The sequence below is a fragment of the Saimiri boliviensis genome, chromosome 18 (genome assembly GCF_048565385.1).
Source record: "Saimiri boliviensis isolate mSaiBol1 chromosome 18, mSaiBol1.pri, whole genome shotgun sequence".
Classification (NCBI taxonomy): Eukaryota; Metazoa; Chordata; class Mammalia; order Primates; family Cebidae; genus Saimiri; species Saimiri boliviensis.
In genome coordinates, this window is record NC_133466.1 from 6,345,603 (window position 1) to 6,368,259 (window position 22,657).

A 22,657-nucleotide genomic window follows, 5' to 3' on the forward strand; every position below is an offset into this window, starting at 1 on the left:
GTAAGAGTTCAGCTTTGTCAATTTAACATCAAAATTACGCTGCTGAACAGGAAGTGCGATAGCCGGGTTTGAGGTTCAGTGAAACGTCAGACGTTGTGACCCATGTTCAGGAGCCATCCACATAGAGCTGGAACTGAGACCTAAGATGTTACGGGTTGAATTGTGACCCCTGTCAAAAAAATTCATCTGCTGATGTTCCAACATCCAGTAGCCTGAGACAGGGTCCCTATAAAGTAAAAATGATGTCAAGCAAATGGGCCCAGATTCCACATGGCTGGTGTCCTCATAAAATATAAAAGGACATGAAAACAGACACACACAAAGGCAAGGCCAGGTGCAGAGACAGGAAGAAGGCACCGCCCACACCCCAAGGGGAGAGGCATCAGGAGGAGCCAGTCCTGTGACACCTTGATCTTGGACATCTGGCCTCTAGCACTGTGGGAAGATAAATTCCTGTTGCGTCTCTTTTCAGCTAAATAGTGAAGCCTCTCGGCCTGTGATATTGTTTCCATAGCCCTAAAACAAAAAGAATGTGAAGAGGCAGGTGCTCCGACAGGGAGGCGGTGCTGGCGGCGGGAGGAGGCCTGGGGTCTCAGCTGGGGCCTCCACCGTGGGAGGGCGGGAAGAGGAGGTGGAATGAGCCAAAAAGAGCAGAGGGAGCTGCTGGGAGGGGAGAAAAGGCTGCAGGTTGAGATGTTCTGGAGTGGGGAGGGTGTGGGAGGGAACAGGCCAGGCTCCAGTGCCAGATGCTGCCAAGGCCTAGCCAGGCAAGCGCCCAGGGTAATACGGTGCCGACCCCACACAAGTGCTGGTGCGGCCCCCAGAGCTATTTCAGGGCCGTGGTGGGGGAGAGGAAAAGGGAGCAGCAGCGGGAGGCCGCTCTTGGGAGGAGCTTTAGCCTTAAGGGAAAAGAGAGAGAGAGAGAGAAGCACTACTAGAAAAGAGGGAAGTCCAGCGAGTCATCTGTGAGTGGGCAGTAAGAGCAGGCTTGTGTGCTGTGGAAGTTTCTAGAAGGGAAGAGTCGCCACTGGGGGAGAGGAGATGATGGTAGGCATGGAGTCCCGGAGGAAGGAGCAGTCAGCGAGAAGGGACCAGCCTCCCAGGGACCAGGGACAGCCCCTACCTTGCCACAGTGGCGGGCAAGGCCGGCTGATGGGGAGGGAGTTGGAAGGACCCTCATTCCCTGAAGGCGCACCGCCAGCACCACCCCCCACCCACCTCCAGGACCCAGCACTTCCCCACACACAGGGCTGCACCCCTCCCTCTCCTGCCGCCTCCATCTCCAGATTCATTTCTGAGCAGGCCCTGGACGCAGCTGCCAGGAGCTTCGGTGGGCAGAGATTTCCAGGCCCACAGTACTGCAGGAACCGTGACACATGCGTGACGAAATCAGAAATACACATCTGCTTCAGACATTTATTTCCACTTAAATGACACTTTGAAAGATCCAGGAGCCAATTTGTGCCACAAAGACAAGTTATCATCAAAGACTCTGGAAATACCATCGTGTCAATTCACAAGAGTTGATTTCTTAAATTTAAATGGTAGCCTTTAGTTAAAATAGACCTGAGAGAAGAAAAACTCCAAAGGATGCCTGCCCTATAATCCACCTGGACTTCTCATTCCCGACGGGACACCTCAGTGGACACTGCCCCACCCCACAAGACTCTGAGGTGTAGGGTCCCACTGCTTTGCTTCCACAATCCGAGAGGATCAGGAAGTACCCATCTCTTAGAAAAATAAGCAGGTCAACATTGTTCAATATATTTTTCTACACATATAAAATCAAAATAAATTTTTAAAAATATTTTTCCAGATACAAAATAAATAGAGAAAACATCAATGTAAAAACCAAAGGACTCTCCAGTTTAGACCACACCTTGCCAGACTTTCAGGAAGAGTGAATGATCACATCAGTGTACAACCCAGAACTCACCCAGTTAAGTGCATTATTTTCATATTTTAATTTTTATTAAAAATAAATGATTAACTGATAATAAGTACATATACCCATTTCCAAAATATGATGGCATAAGAGTCCAGCACAGCCGCCTAACATACAAGGAAATGACATTTCCAAATATCATCCAGTGACATGTAAATTTAATTTCATGTCTTTTGGGAAAAGCAGGATTTGACCACAAAGTCTCCTCCAGTAGCATTCAGTAATTTCCAGTCATGGTAGATTTTACTGATGTCTCATTTGAGCAGGTGAAACAAGTCGCCTATTTCCCATCTGATATTTTCTGGAGCAGAATTGAACTGAGAGCATCACTGTGTCTTTGGCTTACCTCTTCGGGGACTAAAGGACTGGACCCCTGAGCCAACAGGCCTAATGCTGGCTTTGCAGGCGGGAGGGTCTGAGCCCGGCTGGGTCCATGCCACACTGGCCAACTCAACTCTGCACTCGTCTGACCAGCGAATGGAGGTAGAAGAGATGATGTGAACAGCATGACGCAAAACGTTACACGTGGCTGCGGAGTTCATTCTGCTCGTATTGAAAAGTGACTGTGTCTGATAAGCAGGAAGATCGTTTTTTAAATCAATTAAACACTCATTTTTTTGTTTGTCAGTCTTCCGAGTGGCAGGTCCCGGGATGCACTTCGGCTTCCTCCTTTCGGCGTGGCTCTTTCTCCTGTGCGGAGCGTGGACAGGTTCCCCTGAGCCTCAAGGCCCATCTGAGAGCAAGAGCTCCATTCCTAGCACCGTATTTCAACAGCAGGAAAACAAACAGAAACTCAAGCCTTGCCTCTGCATTCCCGGGGCCACAGGCTGCAAATCCTTCTCTCTGCATTCCCGACAGAGAATGCAAGCACCTTTCATATCCCAGAGACACAGCGGAGAGCTTACTTCAGACACACCTCAGCCCATGATAAAGCTTGCCATTGTTCACACAGAGATTTGGGGTCATGTAGAATGAAACAGAAATAAAAACATGTCCTAACAATAATGAATAAAAGAGGCTTCAGGAATTGGTGTCTGAAGGAACCTTACAGCTCACTCCCAGGCCACCGTTCTTTTTTGTGATGAGAGCTGCCTTGTGGGTGCCTGAATACTACCTTTGGGAGATCCCCTTAGGACCCTATAGATAATTATCAAGTATCTACTCTCCAGCAGGCACCATGCCAGAGACCCAAACAGAGGGAGGAGTCCAGCTGGAGGAACTTTAAAATCTGCCAGGAGAGACACAGCCATGGAAATTGCTATAATGTCCATTCTGATATAACAAATGCTGAAAATGAATTCTTCATAAAAATGTGATAAGGAAGCAAATACTTGCTGCTACAGTTTGAATGTGCCCCCCACAGTGCATGTGTAAAAAAAAAACTCAATCCTAGTGCAACAGTGTTGAGAGGTGGGACCTTTTAAGAGGTGACTGGTCAGGAGGGTTCTGCTGTCATGAATGATGTAATATTATCAGAGGAGTGTCAGTCCTTGCTAGAGTGATTTCGTCAAAGCAAGTTTTGCTCTTTCGCCCTCCTGCCCACCATGACACAACACAAAGGCCCTCACCAGAGGCCAGTGCCATGCTCTTGGACTTCCTAGCCTCTAGAACCATGAGCCAGATTAATTTCTGTTGTCTATAAATTGCCCAGTCTGTAGTATTCTGTTATGGCAACACAAAGCAAACTAAGACACTTTCAAATGGGAAACGTGAAGAAGATATAAACACTGTCTCGTGTATTTTTAAAATGAGGGTGCATGGCAGCTATATATTAAATCAGGCTTGTTAATTACTTACTCTATCACAGAGCCACAGGCTCTTGGCATGGAAGGCCCAAAGCCTGGATTTTTTTTCTTTGGGAACTGTGTATCAAGGATTCTAAATAATATTGCCTCCCCAGTTCTTGCTTGTAAAAAACGCATCCATACTCAATAGCCTGGTTGATCTGTTTCACTTTATTTCACTCTTTCTAAGTGTTCCGCCTGAAAGTTGGAGTCACATCCTTCAGAGATGACTGGAACATCTCTGAAGGATGTGACTGTGGATCACGCCTGCAGCTGGCTTCCACCTTACTGAACAGGGGTGCAGGAAACATGGTTGTCATATAACAAATGTGTGACTGATGGTACAAAGGTGAGAACAAGTGAGGCCCTCAAATCCACCCTGCCACCCCAACAGCTGAGGCAGTGGGGCTGCCTGCTGTTTTGCATCCCAGGTAATTAAACTGCCCTTCGCTCTTTCACTGCCCTTCAGGGACATGTGTAGAAGAGTTGACATTGATCAGAATCAGCTTCCACTGAGCATGGTATCTCTAATTAGAACTTCGGATCTGTCTCTCTCTCTCTCTCTCTCTATCTCTCTCTCTCTCTCTCTCTCTCTCTCACACACACACACACACACACACACACTCTCAGATCTCTCTCTCTCACACATACACACGCACATACACACTTGGATCTGTCTCCATCTACCTTACACACACACACACACACACACACTCGGATCTGTCTCTCTCTCTCTCACACACATACACACACACACTTGGATCTGTCTCCATTTACCTTTTACACACACACACACACATACACACACACTCGGATCTCTCTCACACACACACTTGGATCTGTCTCCATCTACCTTACACACACACATACTTGGATCTGTCTCACATACATACACACACACACACACACACACTTGGATCTGTCTGTCTCCATCTACCTTTCACACACCCTCAGGTCTCTCTCTCTCTCTCTCTCTCACACACACACACACACACAACCTGTCTCCATTACCTTACACACACACACACACACAATCTGTCTCCATTACCTTACACACACACACACACACACACACACACACACACACACACTTGGATCTGTCTCTGTCTCTCTCTCACATACACACTTGGATCTGTCTGTCTCCATCTACCTTTTATATACACACACACAATATGAATGTTGAGCCTCAAGCTTGTTTTGCAAGGGCTTTAGATAGGGAGATGGAGACAGTGCGCTGGACTGAAGAGTTCATTTTCTGAAGCCAGAAGTTTTTGGGGCTGCCACCTGGAAACTTGAATGACCTCAAGACAGGGTTGGCCAGGACAGGACAGGTCAGGGGACCCAACTAAAGGGGAGGTTCTTCCTCCTTACTCAGCCTTCACATCGTTTCTCGCTCTCACATCCAGACAAGACAGCACCATGAAACCCGCGCTGAGCTGGGACCTGCCTTCTGCAACCAACTAGCTGGGAAGTCCTGGGCAAGTCGGTAGGTCTCTCTGGGCCTCGTTTGCATCCCACATAAAACAGGTGGCAGGACCGAATGAGCTCTATGTTTCCTTCGAGTTCTAGAGTCATGAAATAATGTTTTCCTAAAGAAAAAGAACTATTTATTGTATAAAGAAATACACACCTGTAACCCCAACTATACACTGGCTGAGGTAGGAGGCTTATTTGAGGCCAGAAGTTTAAGGCTGCAGCAAGATCAGACTACTATGCTCCAGCCTGGGTGACAGGGTGAGACCCTGTCTCAGAAAAGAGGAGGAGAGGGGAGGGGAGGGGAAGGAAAGGGAGGGGAAGGGGAGGAAGAAAAACAATGGGGAACACAATAGGTTTCAAAGAAAATCCCTTAAGAACACGCAGAAACAGTAGGGAGGACCCACGCCTGTCCTCACATGTCCCTGCAGCTGGGAGCCATAGGCTAACACGGTGAAGGCCAGACCCAGAGCCAGCCACACAGAGGTGGACCAGCCTCACCCACTGAGACCAGTGGCCACACAGACACACACCTAACAAGGTAGACCACGAAACCCAGACCCAACCCTACTGCCAAACAGACTTCTTCCCCCTCAAAGCACAGTCATCTTCAGAATGACGAGGCAGCCCATCCTATGGAACCGAGGGCCATGGCTCTTGAATCTGGGCTTTGAAAGACAAGCTCAGTCCCTGATTTTTTCCACCTGAGAAGGAGGCTTTTCTGAACATGACCCAATGTGTTCAGAGCAGCCGGGATGAGGAAACACATCTGCAAAGAAGCAGCTTAATCCAGACACAAGAAATGGTATGCAAAACAGGACGTCAGACCTACTTTTGCAGTGGAACATGGTCAAAACTACTTTGCAGCAAGTAACTTTTCCTGAGTTCAGGTAAGAGTTTAGTCCAACATTTATATGTGACACAGCCATGTGAGACCTCTTCTCTGAGTACACAGTAATGTCTGGTAAAGTAAAAAATAAAAAAATAAAACAATCATTTCTATAATGAGCAGCAAGATTGCTTTGCATGTCACGTGACCGTGGCTGAATGGGCAAAACCTCTTGCAAAGAAGTGCCTTGGTTTCACACGACCATGCAGGACAGGCTCGCACGAACCTCTGGGCAGGAGGCAGCAGAGTCAACTGCAGGCTAAACACCAAACCGTAAAGTTCAGTTGTTCCTTGGCCCAATGAGAAACTCAATGAAGATGAACTTGGGTCAGGCCTGGGAAGTGGACACAGGACCACCCCACTTCACCAGGGCCCTCTTTGGGGCTTTGTGTCTGAAGGGTCCTTGGGAGCATCTTGACGTAAATCCAACTGAATTCCCAGAAGGCTCCCAGAGTCCCGCAAGAACCATGTCTGAGTCCAACTGCCCTTCAGTTTGAACTGAGAGCCCTACAGTGTTCCTGGGGCAGAGGCTGCTCCCCATTGATTGAAATCAAGGGACAGCTGGGGTGAAGAAACCAGAATGCAGCAGATGGCTCAGAAGAGACATCCTGCTCACTAAGAAGGTCAGCAGTGTGGGCAGTCTTTACAGCAGGCCAGACTGCAGTGGTTTTGAGTCTAATTTATACATTTTCAGGAACGCTGTACTGCCCAGAGCTTGGCATTCCTCAGTGTGCCAGCTGCATCCACTGTGGGGACATTTCCTGGGATAAAATTTGGGTTGCATCGAGTACTGAGCCCATAACAAGGACTTGGTGCCCAGCTACATCTGGCACCATGAATGAGGGAGCTGGGATGAGTCTCGTCATCCCAGGCTTAGCTCTAAAAAGCACAAGGATTGGGAGCTGAGGTGCAGGGGACTCTGGACAGGGACGGAAGGATGCTGGCTCAGAGGTCTCATCATCATTGTCCCCTCCTAAGGGAGGCAGCATGCAGGAGCTGTCCAAGTCAGATTCTAACAGTGCTCGATTTTCATTCTTGCTCTTATGTTTGCTGGCTGTGAGCTTTGGGACAAGTTTCTGTATCTCTCAGCAGCTGTTTCCTTACCTGTAAAATTCGGATGGTAAAACCCATCATGTCATAGGATACTGGCCCCTGAAATGCAGAAATGCAGGTGTATGTCAAACAGTATGTAGAGTGCGTGTGCCCAAAAGGTGGGGTCTATTATTGCCTGGGACACCAAGTGGGAACTACTCAGTGGCTTCATGAACACCGACATTCTGGCGTGGATTTCAGCACTAAAAAACAGCACCCTCTGTCCCGCTCCTTCTTCCAAAATCTTGCAAAAACGATTCCCACAGATTATCTGAAACTTGTCCAGATGTGCCTCTGGGCTCGCCTCAGACAGCCGGACAATCTTCCTCCCGGGAATTCTCTAGGGCCTGCCAGTGGTCCAGGAGATTCTGCGGCTTGATGAAGTGGCAGGCCACAATTCTCCGGAAGTGGCACACGGAGAAGCGCAAGCCCTCCGGGAAGAAGGTCCGCTGCGAGTGGAGCTCCTCCAGTCTGATGTTCAGCCTTTCCAGGCAGAGCCCCACGAACACGTCTTCCAGTTTAATGAACGGCACGCTCTCGGAGACGTTGTACACCTGACTCGCCACGTCGCCAGAAAACACGTAGCCCGTGCCGGAGCAGAATGGTGGGTACCTGTCCCACGGATATTCAGATTTGCTGACAAACCACTTACTGAACGGCTTCCTGATGGGAAGCTCGTTGAGTTTCAAGTAGCCAGTGAAAAACCTGGTTGTTCTGTTTTTCTTCAGAAGCAGTTCGACCAGATAGTAGACATTGACGAACATGTCGGAATCTGTTTTCATCACAAACGCCGCCTGAGGACAAAAGTGATGCACCCATTCCATGCCCATCATGGTCTTCAGGGTCAAGTTGTAATAGACATCTGTGAAGTCCTTCTGGATGATGTCCCCGTGCCGCTGGCTCTCCTGGTCCACCTCTTTCGTTTCCACCACACTGCTGGTGGTCCCCAGGAGGAAGAATGTCTTCACCTGCCTTCCGTTCACCGTCCTCTCTTTCCCCCACGTCTGCCGTATGGCCATGCGTGCAGCCAACTGTTTGTGAGATGAGGTCACCAGCAGGACAAGGAAGGGGGGTGTCTGCCTGCAGTCTGTATCTGGGAGCTTAAGGAAGTTCCCGTACTCTTTCTTGTAAACAAAGGGATGCTCTTTGAAAAGATTCAGATAGCACATGCTAACATACAAACAAAGAGCCCCCAGAACCAGAAGGCAAACATACATCAATCTCATCTTCGGGTAAGCCATCTGAAAGGAACAAAATCCAATGAATAGACCTCTAAAGCATGAGGATGTGTCTAGTTTTATGCTAGGAAGCTAAGATGAGAGAGGAGACCCATGTTCTGGAAACTCTAGAACCTCACTGAATACAGAAGTCCAGTGCTGTGGTTAAACAATTAAGCACACAGAGGTGTGACATCTGCGAGTATCTGTCACTTCATGGTATAACATAAAAAGCTCAGAGATTCTGGGCATTGGTCCTGGCTCTGCAGCCAGCAGCTGTTAGTGTATGGGAGTCTCGGATTTCCTGTCTGTAAGGAGATGGGACCCGGCCCCTCACTGGGTCCTCCAGCTCTGCCCTTCTATGACTCCATGATGATGCGCAAATAGACAATCTGCAAGTCTGGAAAGCACTCACTGTGAACTAAATGTACGGGCCGCCTGCATTCTTCCCTGATCTAATTAAGCGGCATTCCCTTCCCAAAAAGAAGCAAGTCTAGCGTTCTGATTTGCACAAGTACCTTCAAATTCCGTCTCTGCCAGAGTTATTATTTTTTAAGTGACTTTTTACAGTCTCTGATCTGTTTCTTTCCCCTTCTGCCCACCCGTCTCTGCTATCCTCGGCAAGTTCAGGATCATCCATGGTAACGTTATAACATCAAGACAGCGTATAACTCACTTTTTGCTGGGTAAGAGGAACCTCTGGTTTGAAAGTTAAAGCCACTGTGTAAATGCCAAGAGGAAATTTGTTTCAAAGAACTGTCAGCGTAGGATGGTCCACACTTAACAGGTTCTGGGCTTGGTTTGTTTACCAAAAATGACGATTCTGTCAGGAATCACTAGGAAAAAAAGAAAGAAAGAAGAGTATCATTCAAATCACTCGTGCCTTACCAGCAGACCTTCAGAGTTTACTGTGTCTATCATGTCACCTTCCACCTGCTTATGTGACTTTGAGCATGCCTTTGAGCCCCAATCCCAGCCTTACTTTTCTCATTTGTAAAATGGGTATGATTTTCTCAAAGTCCAAAACAGTAACAATATGCCAAGCTCCAGGATCCTTCAGGCCTAACGAGTTAGGATAGCACCTAATAGCTTTTTAAGGAGACACAGTAAACTCATAGATTAGAATCTAACTTCTCACCCTGATAATTTATCTTATTTACATAACAGAGTCTATAGTTAATGCGGAGAGAATTTAACGCAGAGAATAAATCCAGTTCTTAACTCAATAGCGACACCTAGAAATGTTATCTTAGGTAAGAGGACATGAACTCATGCGCTCAGTGATCCTCCTGCCTTGGCCTCCCAAGTAGCTGCGACCACCAGCACGTGCCACCACACTCTTCCAATTTTGTATTTTTTGTAGAGATGGGTCTCACTATGTTGCCCAGGCTGGTCTCAAACTCCTGGGCTCAAGCGGCCCCCTGCCTTGGCCTCCCAAAGCACTGGGATTACAATGCCAAGCCACTGTGCCCAGCCAAGACCTGGTTATTTTGATGGCCAAAAGAGCACCTCAAAATTTCATTGTCAAAATTCTTTTCCAAATACATTCACCAAAAGCAACATGAAATAATAATGGAGCTTTCTAGAATCAGCTCACTCTCCACCGGGGTGGTAGAAGTAGGACACGGTGAGCTGCACATTTTTACTTTTTTTTTTTTGAAAATACATGTTTTAATCTTATTTTAAAACAGTGAAAGTAGCTGACAATTTTCGAATTTTTTCTACTAAGCAAAATAAATTGTCAAGTCTATTTCCATCACTCCCCCATCTAACTGATGTTTGAACCATCCCTCGGCATCCTGTGGCCACTCACCCAGAACTACGGGAGAGGGCCCCTGGCTCAGCTGGGATGCTTGCTGGTCACCAGCGAGCCAGGCGCTGGCATCTGCACGCAGGTGTGAACAGGATGCCTGTGGCCTCCCCTGGGCTAAAAGGGAATTTCAAGCATCCCCATCCAGGGAGGAATGGTTTCTTTCTCAGCCTTTCCCATCTGCTCATGGCAGCTCAACCAAGAACTGTGGACAAAAGTCTCATCCATCGTCCCCTTTCAAGCTCACAGATGCTGCTGCTCCAGCCACGGGAAGCTCAATGAGGCACTGCCCTGGCCACACAGCCTCGGGAGCAGCCTATGCCCACCTTTTGCAGATGACCGGTGAAGGCAGGAACCTACCCCACTGGAAGGACTTTCATGTCACCTGCAGCTGTCACCTTCAAATAAGGTCACATTCTGAGATAGTGCAGGTTAGGACTTTAATAGGAATTTTTGAGGAGGGGGCCCTGACCCATAGTAGTGGCACTTGTGACTTGGCTACCAAGAGAAATCACTTGCATTTGTTTTATTTTGTCCCTCAGTTGAGGAACAGAGCCCTGCACTTTCATCCCAGGCCTTTCCACTGCCTCGAGAAGCCTCTTCCAACCACCTCCCCTGGGGCAGGAGAGTCCAGGTGCTAGGGGGTTCCATGATAAAGACGACAAACCTCTGCAGGGTTCAGGGTTCAGAGCATGAACCGAGCAGTAACTGGGGCCCGGCACAGCAGGGTAGTGCGTGAGGTCTGACAGAGACTCCAGGCGGGTGGCTCTGGATCCTTGTCCCAACCAGGCCTCCACCTTTGCATCTCCATATCTGTCTCTCAACTGCCCAGTTTTAGCAGGAATCCTGCAAAGTTGGTTTGGCTAGGATCCCCCACTGTCACTATCTGATCGGTTCCTCATCCTCTACCCTCAGTGTCTGGCCACCCTGGTCTGCCTCCAGATCACCCGTCACTATCTGATCAGTTTCTCATTTTCCACCCTTGGTGTCTGGCCACCCTGGTCTGGCTCCTGCAATGTGGGTTTAGCCAGAATTCCCCTTGCCCCTGGGATCTCCTCTTAGAAACTTTCCACCTGCTGAGGCTTCTGCCTGCTTCTGGGCTGCACATCCCCACTTGTTCATGCTGTATTCAGAATTCAGCCCAGCTCTATACTGAGGTCTCTTTCCCCTACTGCAATAGTTCCTGAATAGAATCTGTCTTCACCCTCTACCTCCTGTCCAGCTCTGGCTTTTCTTTAACAGGTCAGGGGAGAGAACAGAGTCCCACCTGTGGATATTTAGTGAGACCTGTTCCAGGCAGGCCAGCAGACAGAGGCAGGGAATCCAGAAGGGCCCTGTGGGTTCCAGAAACAGCACGGTGTGCAGAGGGAAAGCTGGGAAAGGAGGCTGGAGACAGGCAGAGCAGCTCAGAGCGGCCGAGAGGAGCATGTGAGCAGCGTGGACTCCGGCAGAGGACAGCAAGGGGTCCACGGTCCTTGTCAGGGTTTTGTGGGCCTGGAGTCTGGAGTTTGACAAGGCCTCTCTGTCCCATTCATCGATACAACAGAGAAGCCTCCAAACAAAGTAAGCGACGGGGGAGGAAAGCAATAGGGATTTATACACATGATCGCTGGTCTCAGAACTGATGAATTTAGACCTGGAAGGCATTTTCAGAATTGCCTTAGTCACCTCAGGCTGCCACCACAAAATACCACACACTGGGTGGCTTAAATATCAGAAATGTATTTTTTCATGGCACTGGAGACTGGAGTCTGAGATCAGGGTGCTAGCAGATCACACAGCGGGTTCTGGCAAGGGCCTCTTCTGGGCTTCCTGCAGATGTGTCCTCACGGTGGCAGAGAGACAGCCCTGGTGCCTGTCCCTACAAGGACCCTCGTCCCATCACAAGGGCTCCACCCTCAGGGCGTCACTGAGCCCACTCACCTCCTAAAGTCCTCATCGCCAATCACCATCCCTGTGGGAGTTAGGGCTTCAAGGTAGGAATTTTAAGGAGACACTATTCAGTCCACAGCAAAGATCATCTCCCAGCATTTATTGAGCACTTGCTGTGTACAGTATGGCACTGGTCATGGAGAGTGGCCCTGGGGGTTTCCCTCAACTGTATGGAGGGCCAGACTTGCCTGCCAGAACTCACCACAAGAGGGAAGTGCTGCGTTCTCCCAACCTATCCACTGCACTTCATGCTCGAAGATACACTTAACCTCCTAGGCTCTTTTTTTTTTCTTCTTGAGATAAGAGTCTCACTCTGTCACCCACGCTGGAGTGCAGTGGCACGATCTTGGCCCACTGCAACCTTTGCCCCTGGGTTCCAGCAATTCTCCTACCTCGGTCTCCCACGTAGCTGGGACTACAGGCTCCCGCCACCATGCCCGGCTAATTTTTGTATTTTTAGTAGAGACGGAGTTTCACCATATTGGTCAGGCTGGTCTCGAACTCCTGACCTTGCGATCCACCCACCTCAGCCTCCTGGAGTGCTGGGATTACAGGCGTGAGCCACTGCGCCCAGCCACCTCCTAGACTCTTATTCTCTCCTGACATGGAGAAGACTACCTTACCCAGCCTTGGGACTCAGATTCAGACAATAAGAAAGAGAAGGTGGACATGCTAGGAGGGTCTGACCCCCATTCAGGCTCTATCCCCTCACCTCACTCTACAATCTACCCCTGCTGAAGCTCTATTTTATTTTTTTTTTTAACTTAAGTACATTTACTTGCAGCTCCCAATCTCTGAGCAGCCAAAAGCACTGTCAATATTTTTATAACCCAATGCATTTAGATCTCTGATGCATTCTTTTCTGATTAATAACTCAAATAACACTGAACGATTTTATTGAACTACTTTGTCACAGTGCCAAAATATGGTGTTCATAGATTTAGGAAGGCCAGTCTACAATGGACTTTTTTAAAAAGTAAGCCTTTGATTACCCAATAAGCTAAGAATCAAAGCACCGAGGTCTTTCTTCTGACCCAAAACTAAACAAAACAGATTAATACTACAGCCAAAGAGGATCGCCAGAACATCATTAATAGGACTGCCGACTATTCTGTGCAACGAGCCATATTAGAAAACCCTGAAAATTTTGTAAAACCTTTGTAACTATCTATATCTAGTGAAATAGAAGGAGGATGGTTATCTTTAACCCCACATAAAACACCTTGAAAACAAAGATAAACACTTTCTCCCAAAGAACATCTTCCCCCAGATTATTCCGGAAGCTTGTGGCCCTACTGGTAGACCCCTAGACTCTAGGCTGCTTCAGTAAGGTGTCCATGAAGAATTCGAGTGACAGGAATTCAGCCTGCAAACCACAGGCAAAGGGTTGGGGGAGGAAGAGGAAGATTTTAAACAAGAGGCTGGGCATGATGACTCACACCCATAATCCCACCACTTGGGAGGCTGAGGTCAGTGGATGGCTTGAGCTCAAGAGTTCAAAGTCAGCCTGGCCAACACAGCGAAACCCTGTCTCTACAAAAAATACGAAAATTACCCAGGCACGGAGGCACACACCTGTAATCCAGCCACTTGGGAGACTGAGGCCCTAGAACCAAATATTTAATTAATTAATTAAAACAAGGGAGTATGATCATTCTAGAAACTGGCCTGCTGGATTTCAATTTCAATGAGGCATCCTAAACAAGGGACAATGGAAGCAATACCCAGCACTCGGATTTAACTGTGCTACATGAAGCCATCTTAACTCCACAAGGCTGGAGATTTTCTTCTTGACAAACGAGTTCAGCAATCCTTAAGATAAGAACCGAAGACTCCTTCAGTTGGCTGGCAATGTCCTGTTGTTCCAGGTAACTTCCCCTGCCTCCTCTCAGCCATCAGGACATCCTTATTCCCTTTCAGTTGTATGGAGCTTTGTTTTGTTTTGTTTTGTTTCTTGCTTTTTTGAGACAGGGTCTCACTCTGTCACCCAGGCTGGAGTGTGGTGGTGCCATCTTGGTTCACTGCAACCTCCACCTCCCAGGGTTAAACAATCCTCCTGCCTCAGCCTCCCACGTGGCTGCATACTAAGCCTCCCAACTGACTACAGACATGCATACCACGCCCAGTGAAATTCTGTATTTTTTGTAGAGATGGGTTTTTGCTCTGTTATCCAGGCTGGTCTCAAACTCCTGAATTACAGGGATCCACCTACCTCCATCTCCCAAAGTGCTGGGAATAGAGGCATGAGCCACTGCACACAGCCCCCTCTCAGTTCTTGACCCTCCTGCTCTTTCCTGGCTTTGCTTTCTTCTTTCCCTCCCTGCTCAGCTAACTCCTCCTTACCTTTAATCCTCACTTCCTTATTAACTACTCATAGCACCTTGCATTATACTGTATCACTTTAATTATTGGGATTGTATTTTATTAATTCTTGGTAGAAACCTTGGAATATCACCTACCTTTCTCACTACTCGGTAACTCCAGAAGGTCAGCAGGGACCATTTTCTGTATCTTTCATCATTCTGGACAGGGTGTGGCACTTAGAAGCCCAATGGAGAGTTTTGAATGAACAAATGAGAAATGAAGCTGCCCATGTCTCCAAAAGCCAAATTATACTTCTTCGTGACTTGGATACATTTTCTTCCTTCAACAGAAATGCTGGGTTTCAATGGCCTGTCTTCCAGATGAAACTGTTGTACGAAAAAATTCAGAGTGTTAGGTAATTTTGCTTACATACACTGCATTAAGACTTCAATTATTCCTCAGAAGATAGAGAATCTGGCGTATTCAGTGGAGGAAGGAGGAACGTCAAGAGTTTCACCCCTGCTGTTCATACAGAGGAGGCTGGTGGGTGATTATAGCCAGAGGGAGCTCCTCCAGAGTGCTGCGAAGCAGCTGTCCAGGGCACCAGCTCCTGAGCAAAGCTGCAAAGGCAGCCTGCTACCTTTCCACACCAGCGGGAGACCTTTGGTCACACCATGCGTTCTCTGTTCTTGCTCTTGAAATGGAATTTCTAAAAGTATTGCAGAATCAATAAAAGAGATGTCTTCAGAAGTACTTTACTCTAACCGTGCAAGGGGCAAGAGTAAATGCATCCAAGAGCGTCCCACCCGTGCTGGGAGGCAGAGGGTGGCTGCGGGATCAGCGTTTGAGCCTAAGATTTCACTGAGAACATTTTAATGTGGGACCTTTGCTTAACAGAGTAAAAACTATTATACTAACAAAGTGATCTGCCCTGGGTCGGGACAGTTGGCCTAACAGGGACGCTGCCAGTGAATTATTCTTCTCCCCTTTTGACCACTGCCTGCCCTTGGGTTGTGGTATTTCTCAAAGGTTGTCCCAACTGGAACAGGGGCAATAGGTTTCTATCCAAAGTCCAGCCTAACTCCTCTAATGTGCCTCTCAGCTAGCAGAGATTCCGCCAGGAGCTAGTCCAGGAGGTGCTGCTGGTCTGCAGCACCTTGGCATGTCTGAGCCACCTTGCACAGATGTGAAATGCAGAGGCGCCATGTGGCATCAGCCACAGAGACACTTCACACATACCAAACCACTGCCGGGGCCATCCCCACTGGTTATTTTCCAGATGTGAGGAAACCAACTCATCCATCATGAACCACTACGTCCTGCTGGGAAAATTTTGATAAGGAAGAACTTAAGAAGCCATCTCTGGCTGAGTCCACAAGAATAGGAAAATTTCCTGCCTCCCTCCAAAGGCAAAGAAAAGCTACTCCGGGAGAAGGAGAAAAGAAAATACAAACATCAGCTGAGAAAGTCGTCTCTGTTCCTGGACCAAACCGCACGGTAGGAAGAGGGCAACCGTGCCTTCACATGGCCGCTGCCTATATACCAAACAAGGCTATGGGAACGGTCAGGAAAGCGTCATTTCGGACACAGCAGAGACATCAGCAGCAGGGTGAACAGACACAGGTCAGCGGAGAAAGACGTGGAGTCTTCCGGCCATGACTGAGGGAACACGTTGCTAACCAGGTCATGCCTGACGCCTCCATTCCCTGGGGCTCACGCTCATGATTGTGACTGCATCATAATTGGGGCCAATCATCTGACATCATGACCACCCCCAACCCAGACAGTATAAGAAGAGCGAGAAGAAAGGGGGGTGGGCCAGTCAACACGCATCCTTCCCCAGCCAGACACTCAGTGCAGCATGGTGCAGAGACAGAAGCTTGTGACCCCGGGGAGGCCAGTGCTGGGGTCCTCCACTCACTGCTGGATAATCTTAGCAAATCATCTCTTCTCTCCCAACGCAAGCACTCATTTTTAAAAGATCACAATGCCCAATCTGAAGGTCGATGTGAGAATGAAATGAGTGCATTCATGGCACACAGCAGGAGGCTAATAAATGCTAGCTTCCTTTCCGTCCTTGTGCGTTACAAGAACACAGGACATTCCCTCACTCTCTTCAGGAATATATGCCATCGTTTCCAAGGTCACACAATGGCTCCGTAGGCCGCGGAAGCTGTCTGTGTCTCCCATCACTGTGACCTTCGCACTTTTTGCAATGAAACTGTGAAAGGAAAATAAATCTTGACACCCCAAACTCACGAAGCCAAAGAGAACAGTCAAGCTGGCAACTGGGTCATGCAAGCCTGCCTCCCATTTGGGTCCCTAAGTAAGATGGCAACCAAGATGAAAAGCTACATACCGCCCTCGTATTTTGTCCACAAGGAAACTCCCCGTGACTCCCAAGTTCTTTACCCTAAAACATTTCTGTTAAAGTTCAACCTGGTAATGTCAGTTAATAGTTTATCTTCACAGGTGCAGGGGACATAGGACAGAACTCAAAGTCATCTCTTTGCCCACCGGAAACAAATGCATATCTGATTGCTTCCTCTGCCCTGTGATCTACGTTATCTTAGGTAGAAATGCAGATTCACCGAGCCAGACAAAGGCATGAATTTACTATTTACCCACCTCTCACATGAAAATTGCGTATTTCTTAATATCCTGCCGTTTCCCCTGTAAACACTGAAGACCTCAAAATCAACTTAGGAGAAAGGCATAGACCTGTCTCCCAGGCACCCATCCTTAACTTAAGCAAATAAACCTCCTGAAATGATTGGGACTTGCCTTGGTCATTTTCCTTGATTGACAGAACTGTCCCTGTCAATCATTTTCACAAGAACACAAGATTTTTACTACAAAGTAAGCCACAGAGAGGAGTGGGGAAAACTCACATTCCCTCTGCATACCAGCCTCAAGGGGCTGTGGGAAGGTCGGGGAAGCAGGCACCATCTTCTCTTGCCAAACACTAAGCACCTTTCCCTCCACAAGAAGCATCTCTCCCCGTCTTCAAGCACACATAATAAAAAGCTTTAACAAGTTCAGCTGTCTCCTAGCAATCTGTGACATGCTTCAGAACTTGGGAAGGAAGATGCTGACAGAGCGGAGCATGTGCGTACACTTCTTTTCAAACAATAACCCACAAATGAAAGAGGAAACTCAAATTCAACGAGAAGAAAAAGCTCGATTGTTCTCCTGTCCGCCTGTCACCTACATCAAACAGCTGCGAGAGCGGAGGCACACACGATAGCTGTTTCTGCCAGGAGTGCTAATGCTAAGGCTTTTCACACAGCCTTCTCTTTTCTTTTTTGTTATTCTTTTCTTTTTTTGAGATGGAGTCTCACTCTGTCACCCAGCCTGGAGTGCAGTGGCACAATCTCGGCTCACTGCAGCCTCCGCCTCCCAGGTTCAAGAGATTCTCCTGCTTCAGCCTCCCAAGTAGCTGGGATTACAGGTATGCACTACCATGCCCAGCTAATTTTTGTATTTTTAGTAGAGACAAGGGTTTTGTCATGTTGGCCAGGCTGGTCTCAAACTCCTGACCACAGGTGATCCGCCCACCTTGGCTTCCCAAAGTGCTGGGTTTACAGGCATGAGCCACCATGCCTGGCCCAGGCTTTTATTTTCATCAACATGAAACTGCACTGCCAGGCTTTGTCCAACCTTTGACGCTGCCCACCTCCATCAGCGTCTCCACAAGGCCCTCGCCAATGGCCTCGTCGGGTCCAGTTTAGTATTCATTCCATTTCATTCTTGGAATGGACTCAAGCTACCCCTCCCCACTGGGTCTGGCCCATTAGTAAAGAATATTTAAAAAATCTTTTTTTGGTTTTTTTTTGGGGTTTTTTGGGGGGGGTTTTTTTGTTGTTTTTTTGTTTTGTTTTGTTTTGTTTTGTTTTTTGAGCAAGTTCTGACTCTTTTGCCTAGGCTGGAGTGCAGTGGAGCAATCTTGGCTCACTGCAGCCTTGACCTCTCGGGCTCAAGCAATCCTCTTGCCTCAGCCTCCCAGGTAGCTGGGAACACAGGCACACACCACCATGCTCAGTTTTGTTTGTTTGTTTTGTATTTTGTTTGTGTTTGCATTTGTGTATGTGTGTGTGGGTGTGGGTGTGTGGGTGTGGAGACGTGGGTCTCATTATGTTGCCTGGACGACTCTCCAACTCTGGCTTCGAGCCATGCTCCTGCCTCGGCCTCCCAATGTGCTGGGATTACAGGCATGAGCCACCATGCCCAGCCAGCAAAATATTTAAAATAGGCTATTTTGACTAAGACAAAATCAAAATTATCCCACTTCCTCCATATGTTAATCCATTTTAAAAAGTGAGGAAAATGTTCTTGTCTGTATTTTCTACTGTCTTCCAAAACAGCTGATCCTGCAAGTACTTTCCGAAGAAAGAGACACAGCAAACAGAAATATCCAAAAACAAACAAAAAAGGAAACCTGAAAATCCAAATATGAGCTATGCAAGAAGAGGAACCTCAATGTGCATAACTCCTTAGGTTACCACACCTCAAGTGCTTTGTCCATGCAGTTCCCTGGGGCTGGAATGCCCTTCCACGCCTTCTCAGCCCAGTCATCCCTACATTCTTCAGATGAAATGCCCTCCCATCCTCTCAGTTGCCCCAACGCAGAGATAAATAATGTATTACCATTTATTACTAACTTTATATATGCTTCTTTATAGCAGTCATTATGTTGTAATATAAAGGATACTACTTTAGGAACCTCTCAATCTTCATTTGATAATTCTCGTACCTAGCTCAGAGCCTGTGAACCTAAGTGCAATATACACTTATGAATGTATATGGATAATGAATGAATGGATGTGATAAGAGATCATGTCCACAGAAACTAGCCAAAGGAGACATTATTATTTAAACTTGAAGCATGTACCCTAGTATATGAAAAATTTTCCTACAGAAAGTAACAGTAATGGAGACAGCTACTACAGAACACAGACAAGTCAAATTGGTATTCTGTTTTAAAGAACTGATGCCTCTTTATTTTTCAAGTATAAAATGGGGATGATTAATTCTACTTGAAGCTCTGGGATTTGCTACCAAAAGAGCAAAATTCCTCTTAGGCTGGCTATCAAAGCACAGTGTTTAAAACATGAATCAGGCCAGGCTCTGTGGCTTACGCCTGTAATCCCAGCACTTTGGGAAGCCAAGGCAGGCAGATCATGAGGTCAAGAGATCAAGACCATCCAGGCCAACGTGGTGAAACCCCACTTCTACTAAAAAATACAAAAACTTAGCTGGGCGTAGTGGCGCGTGCCTGTAGTTCTAGCTACTCGGGAGGCTGAGGCGGGAGAACTGCTTGAACCCAGGAGGTGGAGATTGCAGTGAGCCGAAATCACGCCACTGCACATCAGCCTGGTGCCTGGTGACAGAGTGAGACTCTGTCTCAAAACAAACAAACAAACAAACAAATAAAACACAAACCAAAAAAACTCCTAGACAGTTAGTTTTATGTGTCGCACTTTTACCAGGGATTTATAAAACCTGAATTATGTTCAGAAGAGAGAGACCAGGAGGAAGAGAGCATGGAATTATACGATAGAATACATGAAGAATTACATGATCGAATATGAAGATTTTCAGTGTCACTTATAATCCTTAACATTTAGAAAAGATGTCTCAGAGAAAGAAAAGACTTGAACAAGAACCGGTGGGCAGAAAATACTGAGATCCAACTCAGTTGAAAACTTAACCATGGTTATGCAAACAATTAGCAAAATCTGAAGGTGGAATGAGCTATTCCAGAAAATAGTTAATTATTTATCACGAAGATATTTTTAAAACTTGGTAAAACGAATGCAAGCATCAAACGGACTGTAAGACTAGCTTAAATTTAAGAACATTTTATCATCTAAATTCCATAATGCTAACATTCTAATTAACAAAGTTAGAGTAAGACTTTAGGGCATCAATTTTATATCACATTTCAGGTTTTTAAAATTTTTTTTAAAGCTTTAAAGAGACATCATTGACATTTATTTTCATAAAATGAATTTAACTGTGGAAATTCCAGGCATAAACACATTTCTGTAGCGTCAGAATCTAAAATACAATTGCTATGGATTTTAACTTCATGTTTTTAATAATGTGAGATTTATCATGTTTATAGTAGTGCATAACGCTAGCTAATATCCCAAACTTTCTTTACAAATGGTAAACTGCTTTTTAGCATCTTCTAGGCTTGAAATATCTGTTCTCACCACTATATTATACAGCAGGTCTTCACCATTCAACACAGCAAGAAAAAGCAATACAAATGCGGCTGGATGCAGTGGTTCACACCTGTAATCCCAGCACTCTGGGAGCCTAAGGCAGGTAGATCACTTGAGCCCAGGAGTTCAAGACAAGACTAGCCTTGGCAATAGAGTGAGACCCCATCTCTACAAAAAACAGAAAAAAAATAGCCAGGCATGGTGGCATGCGCCCATAGTCCCAGCTACTCAGGGGGGCTGAGGCAGGTGGATCACTTGATCTCAACAGGTCAAGGCTACAGTGAGCCATGATCACACCACTATACTCCAACCTGAGTGACAGAGGACTCTGTCTTGAAAAAAAAAAAAAAAAAAAGCATCCAGATTGGAAAAGTAATATTAAAACTGTCTTCATTCTCAAAAAGAAAAAATTTAAATAGAATGGATGTCATCTTTCTTGACAGAATCCACTTTGTTGTCAAATAATTCATCGCTGCAAGGCTTCATAGTTTTGAAGTTCAGGATAGGTTGGGCAAATAATTGTTTAATTCCTTCAAAATGTGTTTGAGAACTTTTAAGGATAGGCCCAAATACTGACCGCCTTACAGGTACTCTTAAGGCATTTTTCTGTGTTGAGACACATAGATCCTGAAAAGAGCTGGACTTCTCACCCACAGCACGAGAGCAACTCCTGACCCAGGGAAGACGGTCTAAGCCAGGGAGCATGAGGAAGAAAGAGGTGCCGGGAGCAGGGCTGGGTACAACTAGGCTCCTACGCAGCCACTCTCTAGGGTGACAAGCCAGTCAAGACAGGAGGAGCAGGCTGGTGGCACCCTGCTTATCAACCATAAGCCTCTGCCCAGCACCACCCCGAGTAACCGCTGGTGGTTCAGAGCATGCACTCCACAGAAGGTTTGAATAAAACACAGGCAATCCGGTTGCGAGGCTGTTTCTGCCTGTCACTAACAGCGAGCGCTCAGGCAAGTTATTTACCTTCTCAGCCCTCGCTTTCTTCATCCATCAGATGGGAAGAACACTGTAAAGCCCACCCCCACCCTCTACCATGGCAGCAAGTAGAGGAACTGCAGGATCCTTCTCCATGCCAGAGGCTTGCTATGAGCCCTTCAGGTACATTTCACAGTTATTTATTTACATTTTACAGTTAGACCACTTACATGTTAGAGTTATTTATTGACAGCTTGTCATTTAGCACTTTACAGACGTTCTCTTCATGGTGCATGAAGAGCGAAGAATCTAACAAGCCCTGCGTCCCGTAGTTTCAGGGTTAGCCTCTAGGAGAGCTGCAGGATGCAGGGGCCATTGACTCAGGAAATGCCAGATGCCTGAAGTTGCTTGCAAGGGAAACAGAATCACACTGCCAGAACACGTGACAGCTTACCTTTCACGCTAGACACAGTCATAGTTCGGTGAGGACTATTGAAGGAAGAGAGGTGGCACCTCACCTACAAACTCCATGGAGTATGACCTGTTCTGTTAGTTTAATGGGGAGCTTCTGTCCACAAGGCAGAAACTTACCTGGGCCTTTCATGGTAACATGTGAGTGAGGCTTGGGAATTTTTGTTACCTGCTACTCACACTGAAAAGCTGTACAGCCACAGCAGGTGGGTTCTCTGGTGGCGATTTTATGAATCAATGGCTTTTGTTCCTTTTGTCTCAGATTCCCTTTGTCTTTGCAACCACAGCTGGGAGCAGTACCACGAGGGGTTCCCAGGAAATAAACCCTGGGCAGGGCAGCCACCAAGGAGACACACAGAACAGGGCAGGACTGATGAACACCCAGGCAGCTGTTTCCTGCACACAACAAGGATGCAGGAAAGATTTTTTTTCATTAAAAACATTGTAAGCCTCAGCTGACTGACATGATAAGAGTTTACGCAGTGGTTTCATGGCAGCAAGGGTTGGTCTGGGTGTCATCTTGTACCTGACGGGCTTTGGCATGTCAAAATGTCCTCAAAGGCCTCACCTGCTCCCTTGCAGCCAA

At 47.0% G+C, this 22,657-nt stretch overlaps 1 protein-coding gene across 5 annotated transcripts in view; it reads right to left on the reverse strand.

Annotated features, from left to right (window-relative positions):
• Window positions 1–1,349: 1,349 nt before the first annotated feature.
• B3GALT5 (beta-1,3-galactosyltransferase 5) overlaps window positions 1,350–22,657 on the reverse strand; it is a 59,036-nt gene continuing 37,728 nt past the window's right edge. For 4 of the 5 annotated variants that reach the window (XM_010338256.3, XM_074389250.1, XM_074389248.1 and 1 more), the window contains exons 2-4: window positions 14,602–14,832; window positions 9,077–9,236; window positions 1,350–8,424 (exon numbers count right to left, since the gene is read on the reverse strand). In XM_010338256.3, coding sequence (XP_010336558.1) covers window positions 7,489–8,424 — 936 coding nt within the window. In that variant the 5' untranslated portion in view covers window positions 9,077–9,236; window positions 14,602–14,832 and the 3' untranslated portion in view covers window positions 1,350–7,488. Of the gene's footprint in view, window positions 8,425–9,076; window positions 9,237–14,601; window positions 21,753–22,657 lie in introns of those variants that run through there. The other variant, XM_074389249.1, reaches the window with a different exon arrangement.